Genomic DNA, 22,609 nt, shown 5'->3' on the forward strand with positions numbered 1-22,609 from the left:
AATCAGGAAATATGTTGTTACATCTCAAGAAAATAAGATTCACAATGTCAAACAGAGAGTTGTTTTTCCCCTGTAGATTTGTTGTTTGTGTGGAATTGTTTCCCGTTGTAAAAGCAATGAGCTTTCTCGAAGGTGCAAATGTCGACCTACATCAGTTCCCAGATGGTCCATTCAGCTCAGACACTGGGATCCAGATCGGGACAATGGTGCCTTCAAGTTCACCACGTAGAAAGTCCATTATAAAGACCCGTTATGTGGCCGTGCTCTTCTGATATACAGTCTAAGTGCATAATTCAAGTGGACATTGTTCAATCTGTTTAAACAACTAAAAAGCCAACAACTAATGCAGTGTCAGAATAAAATTAAGAGAATACAATGTATGTCAGGAGGCCTACGACTGTTTTAAACATATTTGTTATCGTCTTGAACACATGCTAAGGTAACAATACAAGGGAATGCCTAAAAGCAATCTGAGAAAAAGGACTTATTGCAACCCTGCTGTATTTCATTTGTAAATGAAAGCCACATTTGCATCGTCAGTTCATGGCTATTGTCCGTGACCGACATGTAAACAATGCCAATTTCCGACAACTGTAAATGCAGCACCCCTTTCTCCAGCCACAGAGGACGTCACCTCCTCCTGACCGTTATTCCTCACTGGACCTCTGATTCGGGCAATTCAGTGTAACAACACGTAAGTTGTGGTTGCTGAGCTGGTGGTGTCTTAACTTCTATCAGTCACGCTACATGGTACGTTTATCTTAAAGAAGGACCGGCGGTAGTTGCTGTCACCACCTCCTTTTAATATCATCTGAAAGCTAACGCAACAGCAAGCTCGCTTGGCAGCCATAACTAAATGTTGCCACTGTTGGCTATAGCTAGCTAGCAAGTGCGAGCTAACAGCTCTGACAGGCGGCGTTACGCTATTCGGCTGTAGCTAACGATAGCACATGGTTTACTAATCATACTAACAACATGCACATGTCCTGCCTTTTCATCTATCAGAAACGCTAGCTACTAAAGTTAGTTACCAAGGGCTGAAACTGTTTCAGTTGACTGTTGGATTTATGTGTAGCACAATGACCCCATCTACTGTTGTAGTTTTGCAAAGTTAAATCAAATTGAAACAGTGAGAGAAGGCTGCTGTCTATTCCCTGGAGCCCAAGGTGAGCCCTTCAGATACGCTGTTTGTCCGACAGATTGTATCAAATCTAAACATACGGAATGATGAAACAGAAAAGCAAATAAATTATTTTGTATATTGTCAATGTTACTGTTTAATGTGTTTGATCAAGTTTCTATGGCCTCCTTTTTTTTTTTAGAAGTTAGGGAAAGTATCAATGTCATTCTAACTATGACATAATGTCATGTTTATTTGTTCAAACTGAACTAATGCATCAACCAACATGTGTTAGTCTAATTCCTGATGTCTTTCTTTGGTCATTAGAAAGTAGTCTTCTTCAAATGTATGTTGAACAGAGAAGACGTACAGCGTGTTGGTCGGATCTAGCCACCACACTTTGATCTGTGGTGACATTTGTAACTATTGGTGTCTAAGAATAGTGGTGCTGGAAAAGTAGTAGTGGAAAAAAAATGTCAGTAGCATGAACCTTCCAACAACTGCAAATAGATGCACAGGTGGCAACATACACCGGAGCAAACCGCCTGTGTGACCAAATCATGTACATGTATGCAGAACTTCTAATAGGGGCACGATGAGAACAATTAACTCTCATTGTACTTTTCATCTCTCTTTTTGTGCAGCATGAACATTGCACGGCAAGTCCTGAATCGCTCCAAGCTTATTGCACATCACTCGGCTAATGTGAACTGCAGGAGAAGGTTCTGCACTTCACAGGTAAGCCCACTCTAAAGCTCTTTGAATGTAGCTATATCGTGCGGTTGGGGATAAACTAATTGGCAGGACTTCTCTTAAAACTAGACACTGTTAAAAGAAAGCTTATGCACCGACATGGTCTCAACAGCTCAACACACTGATCAAAGTCCTGGTATGTTAGCGTTTGCCATCAGAGTGAGTAGTTGATGATTATTTTACTTCCATCGCACAGCTCGTTGGACAGGGAAGTCCGTAGTTGGGATTGCAATATATAAAGGAAGACTGAAGATGTTCATTTAAGGCATATCTCTAATGCGTCTCCGTTTTGCGTTGCAGCACATGATGAAGTCACGGCACACACACTCCAAGAGAATCGAGGGACTGGACAAGAATGTCTGGTGAGTTTAAAACATTCCTCTCTTTGTCAGGTTTCCGTTTCACACTGTACCGTTATGACATGAAAGCCAGCCAGGTTACTGATGTTAGACAAGAGCAAAGTAAGTCTGGCATGTAGTGTGTGAAGTACTGTAGCTCTGTATTCTTCATGCTATTTGATTTGATTTTGATACATCTCATTTAAACTAATTTAAATGGGTAATGGGAGTGGTTTTTACTGAAGGATTGATGTATTTGTATTGTATTGTGTCTTTTTCACTATGGTCGATTTAATGTACATCAACATGCGAGGAAAACACACATATTGTCGGCTGTGCTTGGAACAGAAAAAAATAGCCGTCAGTCAATGTTGATATCAAATCATAACAATAGGTTTGGGTGAAAAACTGCAGTTTAAAATATATTTTCGTCTGGTTTTTCATAGAAATGTGTTCTTTGGTCAAAAGCCTTTTTTAAAAATATATATATATCTAGTGCTGTCAAGTAATTGCTTGTTTTATTTTCAATGTAGGGTGGCATTTACTTCGTTGGCAGCTGACCCATCTGTTGTTAACCTGGGCCAAGGCTTTCCAGACATCCCTCCGCCTTCATATGTCAAGGAGGCTCTAGCGCAGGCTGCATCAGTGGACCTGATGAACCAGTACACCAGGGGCTTTGTAAGACCGATGAACTCACTGTTATCACCCACTCATGGTCCGCTACGGCTAAAAGCAAATCGTTTTTGGAATCTAGTTACCGGTATTTAAAATGACAGTTCACCCCAAAGTCAAAAATCCATATTTTCCCTCCTATTTCAAGTGCTATTTATCAATCGTGATTGTTTTAGTTTGAGTGGAAGCGTGTTGGAGATATCAGCCGCAGAGATGTCTGCCTGCTCTCTAGCATAATGGGAGTTTGGGGCACTTGTGGTGCTCGGAGCGCCAAAAATACAAAACAAATCCAGAAATCATGACCCAGACACTCAAGATAATCTACGTCAAACTGTCCACAACAACTAGGCAACTTACACCAACACAATTTAGACTGATAAAAATGATGGTGTCAACACTCTCATTAACATTTCTTATGATTCCATTTTAAAAGGATAAGTGTAGCCGAGGGACTTGAATTTAAATTAGGTCACGACAATTAATGAGCTGTAATTTAGAATGAATCAGTAGTCGGCGTTAAGCGGTGTTTAATCAAAGCAAATTTGAAAATAGAAGTTTATTATTTGGACTGATTTTACAGTGCAATAGGAACCTTTGGTTATTGTCAGCTTGTATTATAACCAACAATACCTGACATGTATTTTACTCAACTACCAGCTAAAACTCCATCACGTATTAAAAGCTGCAGTTTGTCAATGTTGAGATTGGAGCAATCACATCAAATAAAAATGTACATTATGGTACATTTACTGCATCTTGTTTTTATGACTTTTGTCTTCTGTTGATCTGCAAGGGCCATCCGTCTTTGGTGAAGGCCCTTTCTCAGGTTTATGGAAAGGTCTACGAATGCCAGATTGACCCCCTGAAAGAAATCCTGGTCACAGTAGGAGGCTATGGTTCCCTGTTCAGCACCATGCAAGGACTGGTGGATGAGGGAGATGAGGTACGGACATCGCTATCGCTCTCTCTGGGTCATACAGAGTTGTTTGTATTCATTGATTTATATACATTCATAAACATGCTCCCAGTATTTGTTGTGTAACGTCTCTCTCTCCAGGTCATCATCATAGAACCTTTCTTCGACTGCTATTTACCGATGGTGCGAATGGCGGGGGCCAAGCCTGTGCTGATACCGTTACGTGTCGTAAGTTCAACCTGCAGCTGCTGATGTTTGGCATTCATGTACCACAAGTACAGTTTCTACTCTACCTGCGGCACGCCTTGAGTAGGTTTAGTAGATTTGAGGGAAATGTCTTCTGCAATATTTCAGAAGTCTGGAAAGAAGACGATCACAAGTGCCGACTGGTTTCTTGACCCGGATGAGCTTTCCAGTAAATTCAACTCTAAGACAAAGGCCATTATCATCAACACCCCCAACAATCCTATCGGGAAGGTAAGTATTCCTCACGGTCGTCCCTCGTTAGGTCTGACAGATGCAAACGCCTGCTGACAGGAAGTCCTGTCCTCTTCCTGCAGGTTTTCACCAGAGATGAGCTGCAGATGATCGCTGACCTCTGTATTAAACATGACACTCTGTGCTTCAGTGATGAGGTTTATGAGTGGCTCATCTACAGGGGACACCAACATATCAAAATAGGTACGCTCAACATACCCGTCTGACGCCGATCGCCCCGGTCCATCTTATGTACAACAGAAGCTCCTCCCTTCTAAACGCACAGCTGCAGAGAGTGAAACGTCTTTTTTGTGGGTCCAATCGCAGCAGAAAGTCGCTCAGCAAAATAGATTCACGTGTTCTCGTGAAATAGTCGTTGCTGGAAACTTGGCAAGGAAGTACAGCAACCACTTGCAGGGCTAGTTGGCGAGTTACTGTTACTGGCAAGCTTAACTGGTCACATGCTAGCTAGCAGTTAGCATGCTAGCCCTAGCCGGTTGCAATATCCTGCCAAGGTGTACTGGGCGGCTTGTTAACAGCAAACCAGTAAGCTCGGTCGCTAACTAGACGAGTTAATCCACTGCTGTCTAACAGTATTCATGGACTCAACATGCATTAACTTTGCTTCTGTGTTTCCGTTGCACTGAAACGATTAAATCCTGAAATGTCCCCGTTATAAATACTGGTTTGATTGCGGCCTTACTTTGCCTACCTCGAAGAGCATCTAAAGTATTTTCTTTGTACACACCTGCACAGTTCTACAGAAAACATTGTTGTTGTCAAATTATGTTCCTGATGTTGACAATTTAAAAAGTGCGGTTACTCAGTTTCATGAAAGTTTGATGTGGTTTTCTTTCTCTTAAGCCACTCTGCCTGGAATGTGGGACAGAACGATCACCATCAGCAGTGCAGGGAAAACCTTTAGTGTAACCGGATGGAAGGTAAGACATCGGTTGACTCGTAACACGGTTTCTAAAATTCAACAATCAGTTCTTGCACATCATGGAGCTGAAATTCTTGTCTCGTAGCTCGGTTGGTCTATAGGACCAGAGCACTTGATACGGCATCTTCAGACGGTCATGCAGAATACTCTGTACACCTGCCCGACACCTTTACAGGCAGGTTTGCGAAGCTCTTCCTCGAAATCCAAAGGATCATTTAATCCGATTTTTTTTTTTTAAGTCAGAAACCTCCAGCTGTCTGTTTGTCTTTGTAGGAGGCTGTGGCACAAGGCTTGATGCGAAACTTTAATCTGATGGGTCAGCCGGAGTGCTACTTCTCCTCACTGGCAGAAGAACTGGAGGGCAAGAGGGACCGCATGGCTGCCATCCTGCAAGAGACCGGTATGACTCCTGTGATCCCGGAGGGAGGCTACTTCATGGTGGTGGACGTCACGTCTCTCAGTGAGTACCTGAACATTCAAACCGACGTCACTAGCACGTCTGCACCACTGCTGCTTAACGTGTCTGGACATGTCCAGCTGGGCAGCTCATTTTCACTGTAATTTAGTTGCGTTCACATGTTTTTTTTGTTTTCGTGTTGACATTAACTTTCCACACAGAGAAGAACTGAACAGGTGACACAAGAATCTAAGTGCAATGGAAGCCTGAGCTCGCAGAGGGAAGAGTTAATCTCTCAAAGCTGTCATTATTACCAGATTGGTAAAGCATAGTAGATCACTTTATGCAGAAGCAGTCATCTGCAGTCATCTGTGCTCTGTGGTTCCTGTAGACCAGGACCTGTCACACATGGTCGAGGACGAAGCCTACGACTACAAGTTTGTGAAGTGGATGATTAAAGAAAAGGTAAATGAATTGAGTTCATTCATTTAGCTCCCTACAATACTTCTTAACTCGTCGCTCTCTCGTTGCAGCCATGTTTTTAAATGAATTGTTGTTAATCATTTCTATAGAAACTGGCGGCCATTCCAGTCACAGCGTTTGTTGGAGAGGAGTCCAAGAAGCAGTTTGAGAAGTACATCCGCCTGTGCTTCATTAAGGTAAATACTAAACTGCCTGTTACCAAAGTTATTATGTTAGGATTAACGTTGGACGTGGTGCACTTGTTTTCTCTGAAAAACACTATTTTCATAACCTTCCGTCTTTCTCTCAACAGCAAGACAGTACTCTCGATGCAGCGGAGGCCATCTTGAAGAACTGGAGGAAGACTTAGTGGGATGCAGTGTGTGAGGACTTCAGGGAGGAGGAGCATCTCTGGTGGAACTGAAGGAATGGGATTTTACTGTAATATTGCACACTAGAAGTTGGTAAAATACCAATAGTGAAACCGTTAATAGCAAAAAGACGGTCCATATTTTAAATGATCCTACAATCCTTGAATGTTTGCGTAGGAGTTTAATATCAGACACACGTATGTAAGCTAAGGACGGCTTCGACTGAACCTTTTTCCCCGTCTTTATTTTCCAGTAACACAGGTCCTCAGTTAGACGGGGTTATGAAAGCTGGTTGTGGCGAGGCGTTTATTAACAGAAAGGTTTTATAATGTTAAAGTGTGTTGTAGTGCTGGGCGGTATACCGGTTCATCCGGGGCGACAATACTTCAGCCAAACTGCTATCCCAACATTATAGGAACAGACGAGCACACCCTCTAGTAAGCAAAGCCTTTATACATGATGACATTAACATGTTTTTATATTCTATGTACTCCTGACAGAGTAAGCCACTATGAACTTATAAAAACACAGTCAAGAAAAAACAATAATACCGTGAAACCGCCAGAAGCTTAAAAAATACCGTGATAGACATTTGTGGTCATACCGCCCAACACTAGTGTGTTGAGCCTCTTTGATGTCAATCCTTGATTGCAAAATACAAAGCTGGATGGACCTGCTGCTTGACATGTTTGGCTTCCATTTGTCTTCAGAAACCTCCGTTGTAGAATAAATCATAAATGATGCCGATGTTTGTTGCGTCAAGAAAGTATTTTTTATTAAAATCAATGCACTTAAAATGTATCGACTCAACTTGTTTTCCAGAAAATGATTGTGTGTTTGTATTGTTACATTGATGCCAATGCCAAAATTGGATACAAACTTTAGCTCTAAGCTTCCCAGGAGCTGGTCTTGGAGACTCACCCACACAAGTGTTAGACGTCTGCTCAGGGAGCTATTAGAATAGACATGTTGACGTGTCACAGTAGGACAGTGGGCGTGATATGAACACCTGGTCCTCTTTCGATCCAAGAGTTCATTGGTTTAGATGTTGGATCAGAAATTTCAATTTGTGTGTAATTGGAGCCCTATTGATTTTATTAGTCAGATTTATAGAATAAGTGTTGTGTAACATATCAGTCAAAGGCTGAATACATTGAGCTTATACTACAGATAGCTCTCATAGATGGCAGACAATCTGTGATAGTTTAAGTGTACAGTATGAATATTAATTATATAATTTGTAGATATGCTGTAGCAACATCACCAAACTGTAAATGTCTTTGTGTCCTTCGCACATCTCGAGAATCATCCCTCCGATCTACTTCATACTTCAATATGAATGAACTTTGAGTAGAATCAGTTTGTGATAATATGATCATGTTGCTTAATTGTTTGACACATATCTGTTGTTGCAATTAGTGTTCGACAGATACAGGTTTCTCAATGCCTGGTGGAGATATGTGGAGAGCAAGGTGGCCAAAATATTATGAAGATACGTTTTTTTTCTTTTCTTTAATAAAATAAAACAATTTGATTTATTTTATCAAAATTTCTGAACTGAAATGAACATTTATTCAACACGGTTATTATCTTCATTGTCTCAGTTTGCTTTAGTAGATCTGCACTTAATTCAGATGAAAAATATGTAGCAACTAAATGATATGGGAATCAAAAAAGGGAACTTTGTAAAGAAATATAACAAGAACCCTGTTTACACGCATGCAGGGTATTCATCTCCGCTCTGAAGGTAGCGTTACAAAGTTCATCTGCACTACAAATATACAATGTTAGTTTCGTGGCCTTTGCTGGTGTCGGCTAACAGCCACAATGTCTGCAGTAGGGATGGGTATCATAAGCATTTTATCAATACTCCTATTCCGTTTGGTCCTTTATACTCTTATCGGTTCTTTTTCATTACTAAAACCTTGCTTTTTAATATATATATAAAATTTAAAAAATAATTATTTCACAACAGGATGAGTGGTACTCTACCCAAGTGTGCAGACATTTAGGTGTAATCGTCCTCGTGAGCGCACATGGGCTGATGTCGATTATCTCAAAATGGATCGGGTTGCTTTCTAATGTTACTGACTACATGGAGAGAATCAGCATGTTAATCAGTACAAGCCTTCCCCCCCCCCACGGTTTTGTTGACTTCAATCACTTTAATTAATGAATCCTGTCATATGTGCCATGCGCTCTGCAATGCACATGTCTCTACTTTGTCAGAAGGGTGAATACAGACTATTAACGCGTCTGCATTGTGCCTGTAGAGTACTGTAGGACTCTCTCACACTGTGGACTCTACTGTTTCTAGACACGGATAAGATGTACGTGTGGGCTAAATCGGTACAAAAATGTATTTATTCCATCCTCCATTAAATTGTGGAATAGCAACAAGTAGTATTATATGATATCATTGTATTGGGGACTAATATATGGTGACTTGATTATTTATTATGTGTTGATCACACCTGGTTTTATTATTGTATTATTCGTAACTATCGTCGACATTGTTTATGCATGAGTGCACGTGTGATTTATGTTATGTGCGTGCATGTGGTGTATTGTGTGATGCAGCGACTTGGAGCCCAAGACAGATTTCCCTGCGGGACAATGAAGTATATCTTATCTGATCTTGTGTTGTGTACATGAATATACTCAAAGCAGTTCAAAAGCTGCTGGTCTACTGTCACATTGTCATAGCTCACTGGGACACTAATGTTATTATTAAGTATTTTAGTGATTTAGCTCACATTGCCTTTATTTATCTTGCTGCTGATCATTTTAATGCAAATTCTAATTATGAGTTATAATTTTGCACTTGTGCTTTTTTTTACATTCCTCCCAGACATCCAATATGTAGTCCTCAATACAGATGTACACACACTCCATTGACAGAGACGTTGCTGAAACCTTGTTGATTAGCTCTGTCATTGTTCTTTCACAGCAGGCCCTTTGACTATTCAAACCAGAAATACACAAGTGCAATTAATAATAACATTAATGATGGCTCCCCTCTATTTAATGCCCCCAGTAGAGGACCAGCATGCACAGCACCAGGGGCTCGAAACTGACTCCCCCTAATGCAATGCAGCCATCATTAAAGTCATTAATCACACCTGTGCTTTCCTTGCTACGACTTGTCATTATATCTACCTCAACAAAAAAGGGATATCCATGTATGTAACATTAAAAAGTTCTTTGTCATCAGATCCAATCTCTGATGTGTTATTTATCTTTTAAACCACTTGAGGGAGACAAAGTACATCACACTGTCATAGAAGTACACCATGCACATTTAATGTGCTATTTAGTATTTGTTTTCCCATTTTACAACAGTGAAACAAAACCCAACTCAATTAGTGTTTCATAGTTATTTATTATTTCTTTCTTTACATTTATATAAATATCACATCTTACTCAAACATGGCCGCTGCTTTAGCTTTAGAAAATATGGAAACATGGTCAGATTAACAGTGGAAGAACAAAAACACTCAAACATAAATACACCAAAAAACTCCATAGAGATTATAGTACTTGTCAACTTATACATAGTAATGTGAGCCGCCTTGTAAAAGGTACAACTTAACGTAAGATACTGAATTCATGGCCAGACTTTGCTATGGCCAGATGTTGGGAAGTGTAACATTAGCAGAACATGTGACACGTAATGGGTTATTCCCGCTGCTTATGTATCAATCAAATCCTTACTGTACCTACCATACATTTACTAGACTGTACATTTATATCCAAATCACAAGCACACAAGGCTAGTGTGTCAACACATACACATGCCACGCCTAAGCCACACACATTTGGATTGATGGAATACTGTATCGTCATAATGTAATGAGCAACATCTCCAAATCATCCTAAAAATCTAAAGCGACACATGGAAGGTTAACATTCTCACTCAACATTGTTCTGAAAGGGAAGAAGCACTCAATGTCTCCAGATAAGCGTGACTCATTGCCATCTGTTGCAAATATTACAGCATGTCTACCCAGTTCAATGTCTTTAATCCACTAAACTCAAATCAAAGTAAACTACCTCAAGTTATTAGAAGCAACTTCATAATGTGTAAATGGCTAAAGTGCCACAGACCAGGGGATCAAATGAAACTAGTGAAGCCAGCTGGTGTCATTCTTTAATCATGAGGCCGTGGACACACGGAGAGGAAAACAGTGAGGACTCTATTGCAGGAATGTATATGTAAAGGAAACGGATCTTTTGTCCCAGCAGACAGGTGTAATCCGCTTCTGTGGTTATTCATAAACCTGGCCGCCTGTTACCATGACATCATGAGCCTACATGTATTCAGAGGTTCACACGGTCATGATGTGAGGATGTTAATGTCGGGGTCGGAGGGGCGAACATCAACGCCTCTCCTCACCACCTGTGGCAGTGAGGCTATATACGATTAAAAAGAATATCACACAATGCTTCCTGTTGCAGCTTGAGTGCAGGCCCACCACTGATGACTGAGTGCTGGAAATAGCTGTTTAGTTCAACATGCAAAGACGTCGGGCTGCCGTCATTTATCCACGTACCATCATGCAACACGGGCCTTCTTCAGTTCTGAATTTATTTGGAATATCTGCCAATTTTAAAGCAAACTATACTTTATTTAACAGACGGCTCATTTTAATGTCACATCTGTGTCCATGCAAACAAGCTTTTCATTCATTGTATTCCCCATTATTACACGATGCTTGTGAAAGTGCTTCTATTTCTAAACTGTGTTTAGTGAGACTTAATCTGTTCATGATTCATTTTATAACATGGTCTCTTCTTTCTACCTTAGTCACACATAGTCAGGCTGTTTTCCGCCTTTGCTCAGTTTCAGTTCCACACACCAGTGTCTGGCGTTAGCGTTAGCTCACACATTTTTCATGTATAGGAATATCCAGCTCCAGAAAATGTGTTTATGCTTCATATAGCTGTCATTTCTTGTGAAAACCAGTGCTGGGAACACAACAACTGCAGGTGAAAATCTGAATGGGATTATGTGGTGTGCTGTTATCAGACATTTGTAGTGCGCGGTTACCAGATCCCTGTGGATTAGATGTCTGTCTGCATAATACCATCATAATTTATGTTAATTATGAATATTCTGCCAATAGTCTGCCGTCACGATCCTCTCATGAAGGCAGATTGAGGTTATTGTTGCCCTTAACATGAGAGCAGATGTTTGTATTACTGTATGTTACCTCTAGGTGGCCACAGATCCTATTCTGTAGGAGCAGAGCATAGCTGAGCATCTTGTCCTCCTTCCTGCTCTCAAACCAAACTTTACCAAAGAGCTCTGATGTAGACGGTGCCGAGGGTGGTCGTAGTATTGTTACATCACCCGTTTGGTCGTAATCATTAAATGAATTTACTTCCTTCCGGTTGAGGGATTTACAAGAGAGTAAAGACGGGTGCAAATCGAAGAAGCAGAGGATGAGAAATCCAGACTTCCCGTCTCTGGCGTGGGCAAAGCTGCAACACAACTAGATCCTATGTATCCCATAATGCAACTGGTCGTTCATTACACCTTCTATACCTCACCCACCTCTTTCAAAACACCACAACTCCAGTTTGTGATGCAGCCTTTCTGTTGAAATCCGAAGCCTCCGGCCTGAGCTGAGATAACCGCGCTGATCTCACTATGACATCATTAGTGTCATTTCCTCAAACTTTGGAAATCTCCCATCAGAGCCGCAGAAGAAATTCAACCGCTGTTCTCCCAGTCTAGTAGTACTGCGGTGGGACTAGTAAACTATAATGTATGTGTACAATGGGGGGTCGTGTTTTAACAAGAGTAGTTCTTTAGGTCAAGGAAAGAAAAACTGATGTTTAGAGCAGCATTTAGAGACAATTGTTCTGCCATTAAAACCCATAATGTTTATGTCTCAGTAGAATTTAATTTACAGTAGAAAGTCAAATTGGCTGAAGGGATCACACAGATGGATCAAAATCAAGCACTCATCATCATACACGATAAACAATCACAAAACATTTCTATTAGACTAATTCCGCAGCATTTCCCAACATGTTATCCATTGTGACCGAGACATAAATATCTGTGAGAATTTGCACCCCCCGAACGATGTCAGCTCCCACACAGGCCATATGGCGGTGTGTGCCCGGCTCCTATTGCCAGCCCTTGCTCTCTGCACACGAGCTAACAGCTTGGTGGACACATAATTAATTTGCTTAGGCGTCTGCCATTTATTTTCCAACCTACATTTTGTTAATTGGACAGAGGAGGTTAAAATCAAATGAGTGTCTCTGGGTATGTTAAGGCTACTAATTGCACTGAATTTACAAGATTGTATTGCCTAAAGCTACCACTGAGACCGGGGTGATGTTCGGGAGGTTGTTGGAGAGGAAGGGAGTGAAAACATGTTTTAACTATAATGTTATCTCGTGCTAAAGTCTGCAGAGGACAGGAGACACTGACCATCACAGACAAACATATCATCATTTGGAAAAGATGTAAAGGACCGACTTGGATCTTCTTACATGGGTTGTATTCCTTGTAATGTGTCATATCTGTTGTCCTATATTGTTTAGCATAATGGCACCTAAGCCCCCCCCCCCCCCCCCCCCCCTTATTCTCTGTTGCGTCATCTAACCGTGCTGCTATTTCATTTACCAAGCAATAATTATCTCTTGCGACCAAAGTTGAATCAGACTTGTAATATGAATGTAATCAAGTTAATTCACTAGTAAATGCAAATGTTATCAGCAGACGACTATGCAGCATAAATCTAGATGATGCCTGTTTTTTTGGTATTTTGTAAACATCAAAAGATGATGATGAAAGTTGTTATCCAAATGATCAGAGAGATAGAAAACGAATATAAACAGAAACCGTTAATTAGAAATCCTGAATATAAAATAGGTCTCTCATTGTGTGACGTTTTTTTATTTAATACCGTTCCTTCACACTGAATAATTAACAGCGTGCTCAGATAGCAAATAATTAGCTCACAAACATTTAGGAATGTTACATAAAATGGTATCATACTCAATAGAGCAGCTGCTTTTTTTAGTTTTTTTTCATGTCATGGAACTCTTTCAAGTCTGTGTCAACGTGTCCTTCTGTCGGAGCCATTTCTGGTGTTGAGGAGAGAAATTATGGGTTTGTAAGTGCTGAGGCATGGAGACGGTGCACGAGGGGTTAATGACAATACAAATGATTGCACTCATTCAGCCTTTCAGGGGATGATCCAGCTATAGCCAGTGCCTGCAGCAGCTGTGTGGAAGTGTTCGTATGGTGCCCCCCTCGAGCTGAGTAAAACAGGCCACGTTGTCCACGGCGGCAATCCCTGCTGTTGTTAATCACCTGCCTTCCACCCCCCCCAATCTCACCCCCCCCCCCCTTCCTCCGGTTCTTTCTCCCTCTCTTTCCCCTGCACTGATTTGCAGGCGCAGATTAATCAGAGCATGGGGGCCTTGATGAAATTTTGCTGTTATTGTTCCCAATTTTAGCAACATCTTTTATTGTCTTCATCATTCATTTACAGGAGGGAGACGGGGGGGGGGGGGGGGGGGGGGGGGGGGGGGACTGTGTCAATTATGCAAATGATGTTGCACACTTTTGCAGATTACTTCATTCGGTTGCCATTGTTTGCGAGAATTGAATTATTAAATATTATTATACTCACGTTTCCTTCAATTTTGCGGAGCTTTGTTTCAATTTGATCTCTTCTCCAGCTGCTCGTCGCTCTGCTCCGAGCCAGAATCAAAGCAGTGGAGCACACCAAGGCCAAACAAACTCCCCTCCGTTTAATGATTGTGAAGTTCTTACCTCGCTCTCATCTGTGGGCTCAAAACTATGATTGGAAAAAGGCGGACCACATTCAGTTTAATGACCAGGAATTGAATTCAAGTTTATTCAAAATTGACATTCAATTATGGAGCACCTAATGATATTTTAATCTCTTTTCTTTAATTCCCAGGAATTGGCTTTTCAAAGGCTTTGTCTGGCAGCAACACAGGCGGCCTGAATAAAGAATACAGATTGGTATTAGATCCCGGTGATGATAGGGAAATGAAAGCTTTTATAGTTCACACGTTCAGAGGAAAGGCAGTGTTCCCTTATTAGACATTTCAATCCCACTTTCTTGAAGCCATCGCTGCCATCTTTACTCCGACTTGATAAGTTGGAAAGTTAAATATTGCGATACGTTTTTAGAAAGCATTCATCAATTTCTGCAAACTATTTGATACTGTTTTACTGTTTTAGGTTGTGGGGAATCTGTCAGGCATAGATGGGCTGATTATGATTTGATCATGCTGATTGATCCCATAAGCTTTATGGTTTGCCATGTCGTAGCTATTTTTCAAAATATGAAGGTATGTACCACAGTATTATGTGTGTGGAAAATATTTTTTTTTTGCAAATCGGGATATGAAATGGGACTTGCAATCAGAAATCTCCGCTTGTGACGGCTTCTTACAAGCTGCTGCATGGTCAAAGTGGTTTGAACTGACAAGCTGTCCACCCGAGGAACAGTCCAACACTGCCATATGCACTATAGAAACTGTTATGGATTCACAGAAAGTTAAGTGATAGTAACTTGAATATCTTTCAGTTTTGGAGTGTTCGCTGGACAAAACAAGTCATTTATATGTTGGTCTACAGGGAAATGTAACAGGTATTTTTGGCTATTGTGTCAAATTTGACAGACCAGACGAATATCTGAATAATCCAAAAAAACCTGGCGGAGTAATAACAATAATCGTAAATTGCTGTCCTAAAGCTCACCCACCGGTGGAGACAAAAAAATGAATGACCAGGGCCCGTAAGTGTCGAACTTCTAAGAATCACACTTCATGCTTGAAATCACCAATTTAGGATTCAAAAGTGAATTTTCTGAATGTGTGAAGAATAAGACACATTTACTCCCTGATTGACTTAATCTTACAGCGAAGAGTGAGATTAACCTTTAGGAGAAACTCTCAAGTGATCACATGGTTGATCTCATGTATGCTATTTGCAAGAATAGCCAATCGGAGACAAGGATTTGCCCTACATCTGCCATATTGCTCTTTATTTGTAGAAAAAAAAACAAAAAAAAAGATTGTAAAGAAAATAAATAAGTCAGTAAGACGTTTGTAATTAGAAAATTAAAGAAAATAATAATTTCATTTGTTTGAAATCCATAACGTGAGATATTAGGGAATTGTCTGGAATGGAATTAACATGCAAACAAACTGTGTATTTTAGTACCACCTTGTCAAGTGCAGACAATAAAGATTCATGTTAAGTAATGACAAACAAAATCAGTGCCAGCTTTATTCATGTCTGACATGCTACAACTAACCAATTCTGATTTCAGCATATTGCTTCAGCTTACATATTATCATAATGACAGTGGTGGTATTTTGTACAGTCACTCACTGCGTAGGATATAGGGAGATCTATTGGTCAGAAATGGAATATAATATTCATAACTATGTGTATTGTATTATCACCTGACACTACGAGCCCTTGTGGGTTGGTTAGCTGAGAATGAGCCCTTCATATCAGACCACACAGTCCGCCATGTTGCACTGCCATTCCACCGGTCCTGTACTTCCTCCTGCATCACCACTACCCTTGCCTTTAGGCTGCATGTCCTGCCCCTGTGTGAGAAATAGTGTTGGATTCCTATGACACTGTTCATCTCATGCACATGAGACACTTTCCTCACCACAGGTGGAATTAAACACCAACTGCACCTTTTGACTTCACCCATTTAAAGGGACAGGACGGGGGGCCATGAGACGGCCTCATGAACGGTCTTGAGGGGCAGCGGCTGGTTCATCAAGGGGTTGGGGGGGCTGGGCCTGAAAAAACATAACCCGAGGAGCACTTTCCTGCTGATTACGCATTGACATTTCCCTGCCTTGTGGGATACTTCTATTTGTGACAGTTGGGTGTGTTCAGCGGCATGTCCGGCACCACTCGTCGTGTGTGCCGTGGCTGTGGCTGGGAGGAACAGCTGTCTGTGTTAACGAGGCCACAGCCACACCGACCAGCGAGGCGGCGGTGCTCGAGTGGACTGGAGCACCACTCGGGCTACATAAGGCCCGGGGATACGTAAACAATGACTTAATGAGAATGCGTGCCATTACTGTAATTAACACAGCTCACGTCAAGCACTGTCAGCTTTCAAGAGTTTCAGGAAAGGTCTTGCGTTACACTGTAAAGGCTGGCATGCAATGACCAGAGGCCCTCCCTACAACATACAATGCATGAACAGACTTAATAAAACGGTACATAAAAATACTATAACCCACCATCTGTAGTTATAACACCAAGCATAAATGTCATTATCTACAACGTTTAACGTCCATGTAATGATCTGTAATTGCGTCTTAATGTATTTGTTTTAAAAATTGTAGTTTTTGGTATTTTTGCTGTAAGATAAGTCATCTCACTCACAGATACAGTTTATATCTAAAGGTTTCGCAGCCACTCAGCACAAAATGTAATAGCAGCTTCACTGTCGTATTTTTCTCTAGATTGTCTTTGCTTCTAGTATTAATCTGACCACACACTGTAAGAGCAAAACAAAATGGGAAAAAAACAAGTAATGCCTACTTCTTTTGAATGACCATTACTTTGTAATATCGTATATTAACATGTAAAAAGCAGCATGTTAATTGTTACAATGTGCAATCATTTACCAGTAGCATGTAGAATTGACAGACCCAAGCAGCATCCCACAGAGTTCTCTCGTGCAAGTGTCCCTCATCACAGTCTGACCGTGTTGGACTCCACCGCTTGAATCAGGTTTGACTCCAACTTGTTCTCATTACTCTAGCTTTAGACACACATACCTATTTTCCAACACGATCCAGATAATCGGACCAAACTGGAACAGGTTCGATCCTGTTGGAGGTGCGGCTGATGATTTCAGCTGGCCATGTTTCATTGAGTCAAACTTCTAAGGATTAAATAGAAATGATGTAGAAAAAACAAACATTTTACAAGCAAGATGGCGCTAACTCTATTTGTTTTAGGAGAGGATATTTTTAGCCATGCTAGCAAGATGACATTATTGCTTTTTTAGTGAAATGCCTCAACAATTATTGGATTAATCTCCTGGGCTTAATTGTATTAACTTTAGTGATCCTGTGCTATCATCAGGTCAAACTTCTAATGTGTGTATTGTGAACAGTTAGCATGCTGACGTCCATTAGGTCACAGCACTGCTATGCACTACACTGTAGTAAGTACAGCTTCACAGACCTCTAGCACGTCTTCAGACCCTTAGTCCTGTTGCTTTCCTTACTCCTTCTCCAAATGCAAGCTGAAATTGTACTTCTGTTGCCATGTGGGTGCAACTATCACCTTACTTCACACTCGTTCAGTGGCAGCAACACATATTGCAGTGTTACATCACTGTTGGTTGTAGTCAGAAGAGAGTTGAACCCAGTAGTTCAACAATGCCGTTCCGCTATAAAGAAGTATCTCATCGATCTCAAAAGACAATATCCACATGCAGAGATCTCCACTCTCCTGTTAAGAAATGGAAATCTGGATTAACAACATTCTTCAGAAATTTGTTGAAACAACATTGTATTTTGGACTTTAACAAAATGCTGCATGCAATGACAACCTCACTGGCATTGTTTTTTAATGTTCTGTTGCTTACAAATGACATAATCTTCTTAATTTAAATACAAGGCTTCGGTCCGCACAGCCCTGAAGCCCCGCCCTCTCTGTTACACAGAGCACAATCTCACGTTTATTCAGTGTATTGAAGTATATAAGAAAATTGAATGTGTTGCCTTTCCAAATTGCACCAACTTCGACACTGCAGCACATCCTTTGGTCCCCAGCAATACATCCCCCATGTTCTAAGTAAATCAGATGAGCGGTTCTCAAAATATGCAAAGGAAACACACACACACACACACACACACACACACACACACACACACACACACACACACACACACACACTCATAGAGACCGAGTGAGATTCCTTGCTTTATAGTCGGATAAGACTCCTATTTCTTTCGAGAACTGTACAAAGGCTGGGTGTTTTTTTCCTTTAAAATAGAATGCCTAATTGGTAGTCTTGAGATCGGTGCTGTTGTATGCTAGATGTCACCACTGTTTATTGAGTCTTTTTGTCGTAGTGATACTCTACATTTGTTTTCAATTGTGGGGTCAGACATTTGTTTCAGATTATATTTGTAAAGAAAGAAAAATCTACCAACAAACTGTTGCTTTCGTCGGGCCAGCCAGCTTTCAAAGTGGCTCCACATCTGGGGAAACATCTGGGGAAACTGCATCTCTTGACAAACGAGATAAGTGCTACAGTCCTTTACATGTGTGGTATTGGTATTGCATTTTAATCTTAATTCTATAAGTGTGAAGCAACAGGCAGATGAGGATGTATTACAAAGGTGCCTCACTAGATATAAAACCATGACACATACAATGTGTACCATAGAGTTCTGGGCTACCAAGACCTGGTTGAAATGGCTTGATTTCCCCAACTGGACATCTATCTGTGGAAGTACGGAATAAACTAAGCATCTGGAACAACTGTGGAAAAATGGCCCGGGGTGTAAATTAGTTTCTCCAAATGTTTTGATGCTCTCTCTTGGGCTGTGACGTCCTCTAAAAGGGAGCGAGCTACAAACTCTTCAGACAGACCTTACAAGCTTTTGAAGTATATTAAATAAATAGGTGTAGATGCTGCTTTGAATTTATTACCTCCGTCACACTGGTTTGGTTTGATGCTTCTGTTGATCTGGGAGGACTTAGCCAACATTGATGACAAAAGGTATGTTGTAGTGTGGATAAAGGAAAAGATACTTTGTGCTGGAGCAGTGCTTTTGCAGGGAGGTAACATTATTACCGTTAATCACGGAGTGAAGTTGTCAGCGGGGGAGGCTGCAGTTTTCATAATGGCCTAATTTCTAGCAATCGCAGACTAATTATCTGCATTTGCAATTGTCGTGAATTCTCTTTGTGACTATGAGGAGAACCTTTAATGTAGACTTTATAGTCCAGGGGTGAGTTGTTGGGTTATGCGTTTGGAAAACACCATAGGGCATAACTGCCTCATAAAGCTGTGACATGACTACAGCATAATTAGGAAGGTAAATTCATATTATGATCCTGTTTGGTCCCAATGCTACAACCAGGCAGTGTGTAGTTGGGGATGAAATGCAAATGAACACCTACAGCAACTTGTGTGGGATAAATAAATACATTTTTTTATGAATATTAAAAGTATATTACAGCAGGAACATAATGGTTTTGAAACCATGCTTGAATATATCAATGCAGCATGTTTGACGTTTGAATATTAGTGGTGTAACGGACCACTGTTGATCGTTGATTGGTACGGATCCCCCCTCGCGGTTCGGCACGCTTGAGAACCGCGGATTAATTACATAGTTTAACGTTATACAACGCAGTGCGATATAGTTTTGGTGGCAAACTTGAATAACTTAATAAGGATAATAAGGATACATAAGGAGATATTTTCACAGCAATAGAAAATGTATATTGGAGATGAATTACGAGCTGTTTACACTAATAACCTTATAATACATCATTAAAAGATTTGTTTTAATCCATAAAAATACAATTATTTCCTCATTATTTGAATTGTTGTTACTATAAGTAAAGTAAAAGGATAACATTTCGAACTTTTCATGGTTTACAGACTTCAGAACGGTTGGAATGATTTTTGGGACGGTGGCAACAAAAATGAGTCCGGAGCCTCGTAGACCAGCTGCTATAATCAAACAACAATATGGATCATCAATGATCGGCAATTTGTATCGGCGGCAAATGATCAGGGATCTCTGAAAGTTATATTTGCTCCCTTTTTTTTTCTTTTGTACTGATCCGATCCATGACCTGATCCAAACCGTGAGCTTTATGATCCGTTGCACCACTATTGAATATGTATTCGAAAAACTATTTTAGCCTTTAGACTTTGGTTCAGCAAATGTTTGCTATGTCTGCCGTCAGTCAGCCTGGTGAAGGTTAGCGAGCCGCTGTCCACCGAGTGCAGGGCAGCTTATTGGGCTCAACTGATGAGAGGTTAATGTTACGTTGCCGTAGTTGTATCGGTGTAGTTTTGAGAGTACGAGTACATGAGATCAGTATTCTACTCGATACACGCTACTGGTATCGTGATATCGCTATTATTTTTGGGAGGACCGCTGTTGACTAGGCCAAACACATCACCTTGACTTCAACTGTCAGCCAAACCTAATTCTTTTTGCCTCTCAATCTAGCCCCAAATCCAAATCCAACCCTAAAAGCAATGCTAAATTAGCTTCACGAAGATCTGAACTGACCAAAGTGTCATCACCATCAATAGAAAAATGTCTTTTCTCTGAGGTCACACATTCCAACACACACCTTATACACTCACCACTTGCAAAGCGATGAATGGAGCAGTGTGTGCATGTCAACAATTGATGACTCTGCAGCACTCAAAGTGGTTGTATAGCGCTGTGTCTTTTTAATTAGTGTTGAATTATTGAGGCTTACACAGCCAGCCAGTGTTTGCTTTAGGTTGTGTGGGTGATTGAGCCACACAGAGAGGGGGGGGGGGGGGGGGGGGGCCTCAATTTTACTCATAGATCTTTCTTTTTTTTGGCCTAGCCCCTGTATGCCTTTTTTTCACTTTTTTAGCAGATGAGACATGAGTTTGTGTTTTTAGCCTGTGATTTTGTCTGAAAATGTTCATGTTGGTGTATTTCACCAAAAATAATAAGCTACCAGGAGAGGGTAGAGACAGCATACAGCAGTTCGGTTCACACCTATAACAAGTGTTTTCAACACTGTTTTTTATCGTGTTTGTAACAATGGCTGAAATTCGTGAAAGGATGTAGATCCTATTTTGTACGACGGGACAGGAGTGGACTCGCCTGCACTGTTCACAGCCTTTTCTTCTTTCTCTATCTCTCATTTGCTTTATCTCGGTCTCTCTCTCTCTCTCTCTCTCCCTCTCCCTTTCCCCCCCCCTCGCATTCTTTCCTTCAGAGAAAAGAGGGCTACGCATTAATGAGTCAATGCGGAGCTGTATTATGTTTAATTAGGTAGTTTATATAATGAGGTGTTCATTTCTAATGGAGGGACATGCTGTGAGCAGCACATCTGCAAGAATAACTCAGGCAATCAGCAGCATGAGGACCCATGGAACTGCAAATGAGACTTACTTACTCAGAAATGAATTATGTCTCAGTGCCTTTCCCAAAGCCCATTAATTAAATCCACTGGCATCAAGGTCTTTTTCTTAATTTCATGTACCATTAGCATAATAAACACAATTTGAGTTAGCACAATGTGATCAGTTTAATGGATGCTATTTATTTTACTTTATTATTTAAAGCTCTGGTAATGGGGGAGAAACATAAATATATCTCTACGGCTCCCTCCATGAAGAGAACTCCCATCAGGCCCTGCCTTCGACACAGATGCTCGTTTCAGAGGCCTCGTACATTGGGAGTGCTGCTGCCCTTATGAGTGTGCAGAGTGGAAAGGTGTTGCATGGCTGTAACTTTAGGGCACGAGACTGCGGTTCAGTGTAAACTCGCGGGGGCCAGGCTTCACGTTCATTAAAAACGGGCCTGCGGTCTTGTATGTCACAATCTCCTTACTCATAATCTTTGGCGTTGCGAGGTGTACAGTACACCGGACTAGTTTTTTTTGCTAAGTGAGAAGAGAATTAGGATTTGGAGGCATTCATACACACACACACACGGGGTATTTGAGGTGTAAGTGCAATCCACACCGGCAGAAATCCACGGACCTTCATTAAAACAATACAAGGATTTAATGTATGGCAGTGAATTCGTTTTGACCTTAAAGCGGTACCCTAGAGGTGAGATATGATTAGCGTTATTGTTGAGGACAGGTACATCATTATCTCAATGTACCTCGACCATCGCCAAGTTCCACAGCCATGCTCCGTCGTCTGACTCGGGCACTAGCACAAGACATAATCTCTTCTCAGGAGCAGAAATGCACTTAATCATGTACTCCAGTTTCAGGGACTGCCCCCGAGTGCTCTCTGTGTAGCAGAAGTATGCGACAACTGCTCGGCAGGAATCTGCAGCAGTGTTTTAAGTTCCCCAAATTAATTGCCTAATGGATTAGGAGGTATGGAGTGTCCTACTTTACTGAGATGGAGCAA

At 41.0% G+C, this 22,609-nt stretch overlaps 1 protein-coding gene across 5 annotated transcripts; it reads left to right on the forward strand.

The window, feature by feature from the left end:
• The first annotated feature begins 618 nt into the window (after positions 1–618).
• LOC142935138 (kynurenine--oxoglutarate transaminase 3-like) lies at positions 619–7,246 on the forward strand. Of its 5 annotated transcripts, none has more exons than XM_076079283.1 (14): positions 619–694; positions 1,765–1,858; positions 2,174–2,235; positions 2,745–2,889; positions 3,677–3,826; positions 3,941–4,027; positions 4,154–4,276; positions 4,360–4,480; positions 5,141–5,217; positions 5,305–5,394; positions 5,493–5,679; positions 6,008–6,081; positions 6,189–6,275; positions 6,392–7,246. In XM_076079283.1, the coding sequence occupies exons 2-14, from the start codon at positions 1,766–1,768 to the stop codon at positions 6,446–6,448; spliced, it is 1,353 nt and encodes a 450-aa protein (XP_075935398.1). In that variant the 5' UTR covers positions 619–694; position 1,765; the 3' UTR covers positions 6,449–7,246. The 5 variants fall into 5 exon arrangements, 4 of the variants coding, with proteins under 4 accessions (XP_075935398.1, XP_075935397.1, XP_075935400.1 ...); XM_076079282.1 differs by having other exon boundaries at positions 629–750; XM_076079284.1 differs by lacking the exon at positions 619–694 and adding an exon at positions 815–1,166.
• The last annotated feature ends 15,363 nt before the right edge of the window (positions 7,247–22,609 follow it).

This window comes from Anarhichas minor, unplaced genomic scaffold (assembly GCF_050575085.1).
Source record: "Anarhichas minor isolate MPS153535 unplaced genomic scaffold, ASM5057508v1 ptg000071l, whole genome shotgun sequence".
NCBI classification, from domain to species: Eukaryota; Metazoa; Chordata; class Actinopteri; order Perciformes; family Anarhichadidae; genus Anarhichas; species Anarhichas minor.